The sequence below is a fragment of the Epinephelus fuscoguttatus genome, linkage group LG23 (genome assembly GCF_011397635.1).
Source record: "Epinephelus fuscoguttatus linkage group LG23, E.fuscoguttatus.final_Chr_v1".
Taxonomy (NCBI): domain Eukaryota; kingdom Metazoa; phylum Chordata; class Actinopteri; order Perciformes; family Serranidae; genus Epinephelus; species Epinephelus fuscoguttatus.
In genome coordinates this window covers 31,001,797-31,011,628 of record NC_064774.1, presented here as the reverse complement: position 1 = coordinate 31,011,628, position 9,832 = coordinate 31,001,797, and the positions used below count along the sequence as shown (strand labels likewise).

The window sequence follows — 9,832 nt, the reverse complement described above, 5'->3', positions numbered from 1 at the left end:
TTACCCAGCAAAACGAAGGGGTGCTGGTCTACTGCTGCCTTGATTGGTTCGTACATAAGGTAAAGCGGAGCAAATGTTCTATTGCAGACTACACTTACACTGATACTGATTACTCTAGGTGGCCAAAATATGTTTTTGCTACTGCCCCATCCACAGCAGTACATTGTTACCTCTGCCAAGGAGGTTATGTTTTTTAACCTCTGTGCTGGTAGATTTAGTTTATTGAAGATGATATCAAAGCAACAAAGTCCATAAAATAAGCACAGCAGAAATGTAAAACAGGTGGGACCACGGTGTTTAGCTATGAATCTTTAAATGTTACAGTTATTATCATGATTATGATGATTATTATTATTATATGTTGAATTATATTATGACTATAACACATGATGACAAATGTACAAATTGGGCCTTTAATCTTGCTGCTGCTGTGCTCTTATATGAAACAAAAACGCAAGGTCAAATGGCACTATGGCAGCTCTGTGTTTTCAATGCCCCTATTGGTTTAATTTCCCGGGAAAATTTTATGATAATGAGATCACTCTCTGCCAATCCCAATGCTGCAAACCGAATTGGGCCCGCCTCCGGTGACGACAAATAAAAGGAAACTGTACAATACCATAAAAGGAAAATACTCCCGCATGCGCAGTGGCTTGAGTTTTGTTTGAAGTGAACTGCTGCCTGGGACTGCCCTACAAGCTGCAAAGTCGCTAAGCATTTGATTTTAACAGTGTATTTTTCACATTTCCTCCATATTCTTTCAGTGCCTCTATGCATCGTAGAGACGATGTTAGGCCATCACTATCCAAATGCCGACAAGTCGCAACAACTGGTCAACTATGTGGAGGATTATCTGGAATGTGTGGAGTCCCTGCCTTTGGACATACAAAGAAATGTTTCCCTGCTTCGAGAAATTGATGCAAAGTATCAAGGTAATGTGCTCATATGTTTTTATCATTAATTCCGACTGCGTGTATACAATTGGCAAACATTAACGTTAGTCTAACAGGGTGTGCTGAAATGGTGGAGCAGGCGCGAGCCTTGTGTTCCCATTTTGCAAAAACCCGAGCGCCCCTCGTTGCTATCTACTTCTATAAACAGTATTGTGACTGTCTGAAATATGGTTAATTACACTGACGAGCCAGTTGTCAGAGACACAAGTCAGCCAACCGTTAGTTAGCATAGCCCGGATACACTCCGTCCTGTTTTGTGTGTGACACCAAACTCAATGAGAAAATTCTGTAATTTGACTTTTCTGTCTCTCGACAAACGTACACATATATTATGACCGGATACGGCATGTGTTATGAATAATTGGTGTCCAACGGCAAATTCGGCGTCAATATAATCCAAAAATGAGTACTATGTGATCATAAAATACCAACTTTTTCAGTGGAAATACGCTGCCGCCCACCACGGTGTTTCCGCGGAGGATTATTGTGCGAATACAAGGCAAAACAATGAATAAACTTGGGCATTTATTTGAATTACACGCTGCTTAGTGTATTTGATGTATGCCGAGGCCGAGAATGTAGAATAATGATGTACATAAGATGATAGACCGTGTTCACTGAGGTGTGAACACTTGCCATGGTCAACATGCCGTTTTTTAAATGTGAAAACAATCCTCGTTGATGGTTTATGGTTTATGTTGACGCAGAGTGAGCAGCGGAACACCCAGCTAACGTTACCCATATTTGTCGCGACACCATCGACAGATAATATGACATACACCGACAGAATTAACGACGCATTCAATTGGGATTGTTAACAGCGAGATTATACAGCTATGATGGCTGGTGTGGTTCCTACTCCTTCACTCTGCTCCGTCGAGTGAGAGTCGTAGAGCCGGATAGCTTCTCTTCTAGGCAACCCCCTTCAACATCTGACTGGCGTCATTTCCTGTGGGCAGGAACTCACTGCGGCTCAGCCTCCTCCTCCTCCTCCTCTTCTTCCTTCAGGGTTTATGGCAGTTGGCATCCTTAATGTTGCAATATTCTCTCTATCTGGATGTCCTCTTATTAGTCCAGGAACTATAAAACTAAAAAGCCATTTCCTTCCCTTCACACTGTCTCTACTCGCCTTTCTCCACAGTTGTGTGATCATCACTGGTCCGTTCACTGTATTTTCTGCAACTTTGGAGGAACCTAGAGTATCCCCCACTGTCTCCTTTTCATGACCCTGATCATGACCTGTTGCTTGTTTTCCCTGTTAGTGATGTGTGGCCCAACTCTTCCCACAGGGGCAGTTCCAGCTGATAAATGTAAAAGTATTGACTCTTTCAAGTTTTGATACTTTTTGTGAAATATGGTGTCAGTTTCTCTGTGATACTCTGTTATAGTCCATGTGTGTTCGACAGCTAGTGCTGCACACCCCACAAAACTTCACCTCAATGTAAGGGTGGGTGATATGGCCCTAACATAATATCACAATATTTCAGTGTATTTTTGTGATAACGATATTCTTGAAGATATGACAAATTAGTAAAACTATATTTTACTTTTGATTCAATAACATAGAATTGCAACAAAATAAGTTATATAGTTTTACATTTCAACATTTTGCCTATATATATGTTCAGCAAAACCAAGCAAAAATGATCTCTCATTTCTTTAGTTTGTAAACAACAGCAACTCAGGGTGAGATCGGGTTCTGTACATAATGATGATAGTTCAACAAAATGGAAGTTACCACAGGTGACAAGTTCCAAAATACAAAAAATGAACCCTTGGATCTATATGTATAAATTCACAGATGATTGTTTTTTGTTCACCTGGACCTTCATGCTCTGCCATTTCTCCTCTAATCATCACGCTGTAACCTGTGACAGGCTGTTACATATGTTTACATTACCAAAGGTTTATGACAAAATCACTTGATGACACAGACTCCCGTGTGTGCACGGTGAGACAGGAGAGGCAGAGACTCTGTGCTGCTGCCAGAGGAGCCACTGAATGAGTTCCGCCTGAGCCGTCATTTGCTTCAAGAGTCCGAGAAGTCCGGGGCTGTTCACAAAACATTCAGGACACCACAGTTTATTTCACATTACTGAAGCTGCTTTTCTTTTTAGAACCACCGCAGAGTCTCTAATAATTTAGCGTTCAGCTGTGTTTGTTGTTACCATGGGTAACAGTATGGTGTTAATATGTCAACAAGTTGAAATATCACAAATACCACGATATGAATATTTCATATTAAATTTTAAAAAAGACCGGACTTATCATGAATGAGATGATATGGCACACCCCTACCTCAATGCGTTACCCGTCATCATGTGTAAGTTTATATTAGTAAAAATGAGTCACAAAGCGCTCAACTCATGATTAAACTCTGAAGATGGATACTGTAACCTTAATATATGTAATAATTGACCAAAGATCAGGACAAAACTCCAATTCAGCTTTTCAATACTGCCAATCTGATGTTTTGGGCAAGACGCCCTTGTTCAGTGCGTATTCTGGCAATGTTACAATATCCACAGGCGGGATTAATCATAGGTAATCTTAACCAGCACAACAAGTACATCCCAACAGAAGGAGCCCAAACTTTTCATGGCACAGCTTGTCATGGTGTAGAGCACTAAAACCTAAAAAAAATTTAATGACTTCGTTATAAACAAGCAAATGAAATCTCCTCATTCATTTATCCCAATTGGGATGAAGGTATCCAGGAAATGTATCCAATATGCGTCCCTTTGGGAGGCATTTTGTCTCTATTACTATTGTTCCGTGGCATCTTCACTGTCTCAGTGCCCATGTAATGAAGTTCACTCAAGCTCTGGTTCTGACTGTTGAAGAACCTAGCCACAGATGATTTATGATCATGATTACGAATAGAGCAAGTATGTTCACAGATCCTGGTTTTTAACTTGTTTTCCCAGCATAATACGAATTAATAGGGATACACAATAATATTGGCATGTCATCGATATGAGCCAATATTGGCTTGAAAAGAATCGGCCAACATGCTTTTTCTTATTTTGCACAATGAAGGAATATTACATACTTTGAAAAGCATTCAATTTCATGCCTCCATCTGCTGGTGGGCCATCACAATAAGAATATGCATGCATAATATGATGTTACTTCCACTACAGAAGAGACTTAATGATCACTAAAATTAGGTGGGGGAAAAAAAAGTGGATATATTTATCGGTTATCGGCCAAATAAGTTGTTATATATCAGCATATAGCGTATCGGCAAAAAATCAAAAATCCAATGTCGCGCATCACTACAAGTTACATGGACGTTTAAACAGGTAAACCACAAATTTAGGGTTACATGTGATTCTGCCTCCAGCCTTAAAGTCAACACCAGACGTAAGATCAGTAAATTAACTACTCTTGATCATAGAATAACAGTGTATACAATTGTGACAAGGAAAATTCCCACTGGGGATTTGAGACAGAAAGTCTGTGGGCCTCTAAGGCAAATCTGACTTCACTGAGTAATCACTTCAGTTGGAATAGCTCCTATAAGTATATCTTGGCAGAGTTTAAAATGAACTCGCAGATTGAGGGTCACTTCTCAATATGTGCCAATATCTATTCCCTATGTCTTTGACTGACTTAGATTTAGGACTGTAGGTGGATACAAATGCAAGACCCTGCAAAGAAGTATCTCTAGAGTCAGGTTTTAGTAAATGAGACCGCTGAACTTGGCATACCTTATTGAGATGGCAGTCCAATAATTCATCTCAATATCCTCTCACTTTAAAGCTTTCACAAAGGACTTTGGCTTGTGCCTCACAAAATTCATCAGAGTTACAAATAGCTTACTCAGAACCAAATCTGCAAAAACAATTAAGACAAAACATGACTTGTGGTTCACCCGTCGCGTATCCAATCCGATGTATGATTCTGCTTTGCAGACTTGAAATACATTCATGTGGTGCCAAATAATCTGAAAATAAGTTGCTGCTCATATTTCTTTGCTCACCTGATCCATTTCTTACTATTAACGTGTTGTTTAAATGCTCTGAGCAATAAAAAAAAAAAGAAAGAACAAAAGCACATTTTCTTTGTAGCGTCCATATTGTTGCAACATTATGGAAATAGGGAGAACAACCATCCGAGGAGCATGTGAACGCACCATCGGCCTTGGCTGGAAGAGGCCTGGACTTGGAAAACTCAGGGATTCATGAGCACTCGGACATTCAACTGACTGGCTCAATACATACAGGGCACTAAAAAGAGCTGTTCGGTCATTTTTACCCCATCATTATTTCCCATATTGAGAAGTATACTGTTGACGTTGCTGCGTCCAGTTCTCAATCTCCTTATTGATACTTGTTCTCTCCTGTTAGTTCCCCTGATCTTGCTGTGCCTACATAATTTTGGACTGAGTAACTTGGAATAACAACTGTTTGCATCTATTTATGGATCTTTTGATCCATTAGTAAAACTCTGTAAATGATCCAACTACTTGCAGTCACTACAGCCCTCCTCCTCTTGGCGAAACTGCTTCTAAAAACACACCCAACCTCAGTTTCACTTCAACAAAGTTCATTGTGTATGTTGAAGACTTGCAGCAGGATATGGATGTGTCAGCAATAGAGCCAGTCTTGCGCAGCTGTCATACTCTTGAATATTCATATTGAATATTCGTATAACCCATTAAAATGGATGCTCCAAGGCTGACACATTTATACTACACATACCCCTTCTTTATTTTATTCAATATATTGTACTTTTTCTAACTTTTCTAGGAAGGTTCTTTAAGTTTCAAAACAAGAACAAGAAATATAGGCACTAACAGTGTTAAATTGGGGCTGGGTGATGTGGAAAACATTGAGCCTCACAATATTTTTGACCAAATACTTCGATATTGATATTTATATTGATTTACACAATAACATTTTTGATAAATAATCACCAGTAATGTGGATATAATGACTAAGTGGGTAGAGACAAATAATAGAACAGTCTGGTAAGTCCTAAAAAGTACATCATTACATCTGTAATGCAGCCTTTAAAACCAGGAAAAGACAACACGATTTTGGGATATCCAAAATATAAGACAATATTTTGTCTCATATCGCAATATCAATATGAATTAATGTTTAGTCCAGCCCAAGAGTTCGTAATTGTTTAAAAAAAAAATCAATACCAGTACCAACACCAGTAGCTTTCAAGTGATACTGTTACCAATAGAGTACTTGATTTGATACCTTTTTTTCCTACTTCATCTGATACCCATGGGGTGAAAAGATTATGTTCACATGTTCACATGTTTAATCATCCACAATGAACAGGCAAGTGTAAAACTGTAAATCACATTTAGCCTATACTCCAGTAAACAAAGCTCAATATTTTTCAGTATTGTACAGTAAATTAAAGATAAGAAATGCACTGTAGTGGCTATGAAATGAGCAGCATTTTTGCTGTAATGTTTTAAAGAAGGGTTTACCTACACATGTTGACTTGGTTTAGTGATTTGTGCTCTCTGGTGGACAAACGACACTGCTCAAAAAAATTAAGAGAACACGTAATGGTCACAGTATAACACCAAGTCAGTTAGAAGTGATTAGCACAAGTGATTGTGTTAATCGATTGATTTCACCTTGTCAACCTTGTCACTACTGGTAGCATGAGGCGGTACCTGCAGCCCAATCAGGTTGCACAGGTAGTCCAGCTCCTCCAGGATGTCACATCCATATGTGCAGTTGCGAGAAGGTTTGCTGTGTCTCCCAGCACAGTCTCAAGGACATGGGGGAGACACCAGGAGACAGGTTGTTACACAAGGAGAGCTGGACAGGGGCGTAAGAGGGCATCAACCCAGCAGCAGGACCAGTATCTGCCAGAGTCCTACAAAATGACCTCCAACAGGCTACTGGTGTGCATGCTTCTGACCAAAATGTCAGAAACAGACTCCATAAGAGTGGCATGAGGGCCTGACATCCTCCAGTGGGACCTGTGCTCACAGCCCAGCACCGTGCAGCTTGACTGGCATTTGCCATAGAACAACAGAATTGGCAGGTCCACCACTGACACTCTGTTCTCTTCACAAATGAGAGCAGGTTCACACTGCGCACATGTGACAGGTGTGAAAGAGTCTGGAGGCGCTGTGGTGAACATTATGCTGCCTGTAACATCATCCAGCATGACTGGAGGTGGGTCAGTGATGGACTGGGGAGGCATATCCTTAGAGGGTTGCACAGACCTCCATGTCATAGCCAACAGTACTCTGACTGCTGTTAGGTACCGTGATGAAATCCTCAGAGTGATTGTCAGACTTTATGCTGGTGCAGTGGAGCCTCATGTGGCCAGAGTGTGTAGGCAGTTCCTGGATGATGAAGGCATTGATGCCATTGACTGGCCCTCTTGATCCTCTGACCTAAATTAAATTGGGCACCTATGGGACGTTATGTATTGGTGCATCCAATGCAGCCAAGTACCACCACAGACTGTCCAGGAGCTCACACTGATCAGTTTAAGTAATAGAGACACAGTACCTAAATAACCTCCACCATTTAGTGAGAAAGTGTCTTTGCACTGTACATTTTTCAGCACATATACACTATATTTATATCTCTATAATGAGGTAAATTTAGCTGATATCACCAGACATGCCAACATAGAAATAAATACGAGTTTTCCATATTGAAACTGTTGAGAACATTTAGCCATATAAATAATAAAATACTTAAATCATGCATTGATTATCCTTAGCTTTGATTCATTCTTAGCAGACTTTATATGCTCTTTTATCAATTTGATGAGCTTTAAATAAAATCAGGAATGCCATGTCAGATATTGTTTTGGCTGTTACAACATCTGATGTTGCCTTTAAGGTGAAACAACTCTGTCCCCCCATTTCATGATTGTACCTTTTATATAGAGCTGCAAGTTGGCGTAACGGCAAGAAATCCCTGCCTTGAAGAAGCAGAGTAAAAGGGGCCATAGAGTGTAGGAGGACTTAAAAACTTTCTCAACTCTTGCTTATCTGTTATCATTGTTATTCTATTTATTATTTTCTAAATGTGTAAAATATTCCCTCAATCTTGATTCATTCAACAATTTGAAAATCGTTGTCTTTGTATCCTACTTTGCAGAGGTGCTGAAGGAGGTGGATGAAGTGTTTGAGAAGTACAAAGGTGAGCAGGATGCGGCTCAGAGAAAGCGGCTGCAGATCCAGCTGCAGAGAGCACTCATCATCAGCCAGGAACTGGGCGACGAGAAGATCCACGTAGTGACCCAGATGACGGAGCTGGTGGAGAACCGCTCCCGCCAGATGGACTCTCACTCCCTCTGCCTCCAGGAACCCAGCGAGGCCGAGCGGCTCACAGCAGAGCGGCGCACCAATGTCCAGGATACCCCAGCCCCTGAACGCACCTCGGCTCGCCGCCCACGACGCCAGCGCAACAGCGAAAGCCGCGACTCCAGCCACCCGTCAGCCAACGGCTCTCTGGTGGACGACCCTGTGGAGGAGCTGTCCATCCCTCAGCCCCGAGAGAAGAAGTCCAAGTCTGCGAAAAAGAAAAAGCGCAAGGCCAAACAGGAGCGAGACGCCTCTCCAGTTGACTTCGCAATCGACCCCAACGAGCCCACCTACTGCCTTTGCGAGCAGGTGTCATACGGCGAGATGATCGGCTGCGACAATGACCAATGTCCCATTGAGTGGTTCCACTTCTCCTGTGTGGGGCTGACCTACAAACCCAAGGGCAAGTGGTACTGCCCCAAATGCAGAGGGGACAACGAAAAGACCATGGACAAAAGCCTAGACAAAAACAGAAAAGACCGCAGGTCCAGGTAGTGACCTGTCTTCAGTCACCCCTCACTCATCTGGGAGATGTCTTCAGCCTGAGGGTTAGGACTATCAGCCGTAGTTGATAACAGTACTTGTGATGTTGTAAGAGCACAATCGAACACCATTAGTAGCAGCGCTTATTATTAATCAAGGACAAGTTGTGGTTGAACTTGTGCTGTTACATCACTGGTTGTTCCCAGTGGCTGTAACTGTACTGTAGTCTATAGGGAGTCCAGCTGCTGCAAAAATCATCAACTTGAAGCTGCCATCTTTCTCAAGTGTTTTGCTTTCTGTGAGACTTTTGTTATTTTGATGTACGAGGGAAAAAATGGAAGCATCTTTAGGTTAATACTCCCTTTTCATTCTGGACAAAGTCCTAGTTAAAAATAAGGTATACCTGCTAATGGTTATTGTTTTCTGCAATTTTTGCCAAACTATTTTTTGTCTTTATTTTAACTTTCTTCATTGTATGCAGTTATTTGAAATCAGTGTCTGTCTCCATACAATAATGGTTCATAGAGAATAACCTATACATATGTTTACAAGAGATTGATATTTAATTGAGGAGATGATTGTTGATTGGACACTGGAATAAGATGTCACGTTTGTGGACTCAATGTTTTCACTGGTTCACTATCACTATTGTGTACATTTCTTTTTATATTCATTAAAACAAAGTATAGTCATTCAGTTACTTTCAGGTCTCTTTTCTCCTTCAGTGGAAGTATGCACTGTTTGAATCCGGCCAGTACAGTCTGCTGCACTACTAAGCCAAGATTATTTTTTTTACACTTCACATTATTGTTTTTTTACTGTCCCAGCGCCGGTATTAGCTGTGACCAGAGGCATTATGTTTTCAGGTAGTCTGTTCATCCCAATCTCGTAAACACAATATCGCGAACACCTTGATGGAATTTCTTCAAATTTGGCAACAACATCCACTTGGACTGATTAGATTTCGGTGGTCATAGATCAAGGTTAATGTGACCTTGCATCTGTCCCATTCTTGTGAAATTGATATCTCAAGTACAACGTAAGGGAATTTTTTCAAATTTGACACAAACGTTTACTTGGACTCAACAAT

The 9,832-nt window shown here is 40.9% G+C and overlaps 1 protein-coding gene across 1 annotated transcript; it reads left to right on the top strand.

Annotated features, from left to right (window-relative positions):
• The first annotated feature begins 663 nt into the window (after window positions 1–663).
• On the top strand, window positions 664–9,434 carry ing2 (inhibitor of growth family, member 2). The gene is made up of 2 exons (XM_049569263.1): window positions 664–932; window positions 8,054–9,434. The coding sequence occupies exons 1-2, from the start codon at window positions 788–790 to the stop codon at window positions 8,752–8,754; spliced, it is 846 nt and encodes a 281-aa protein (XP_049425220.1). The 5' UTR covers window positions 664–787; the 3' UTR covers window positions 8,755–9,434.
• The last annotated feature ends 398 nt before the right edge of the window (window positions 9,435–9,832 follow it).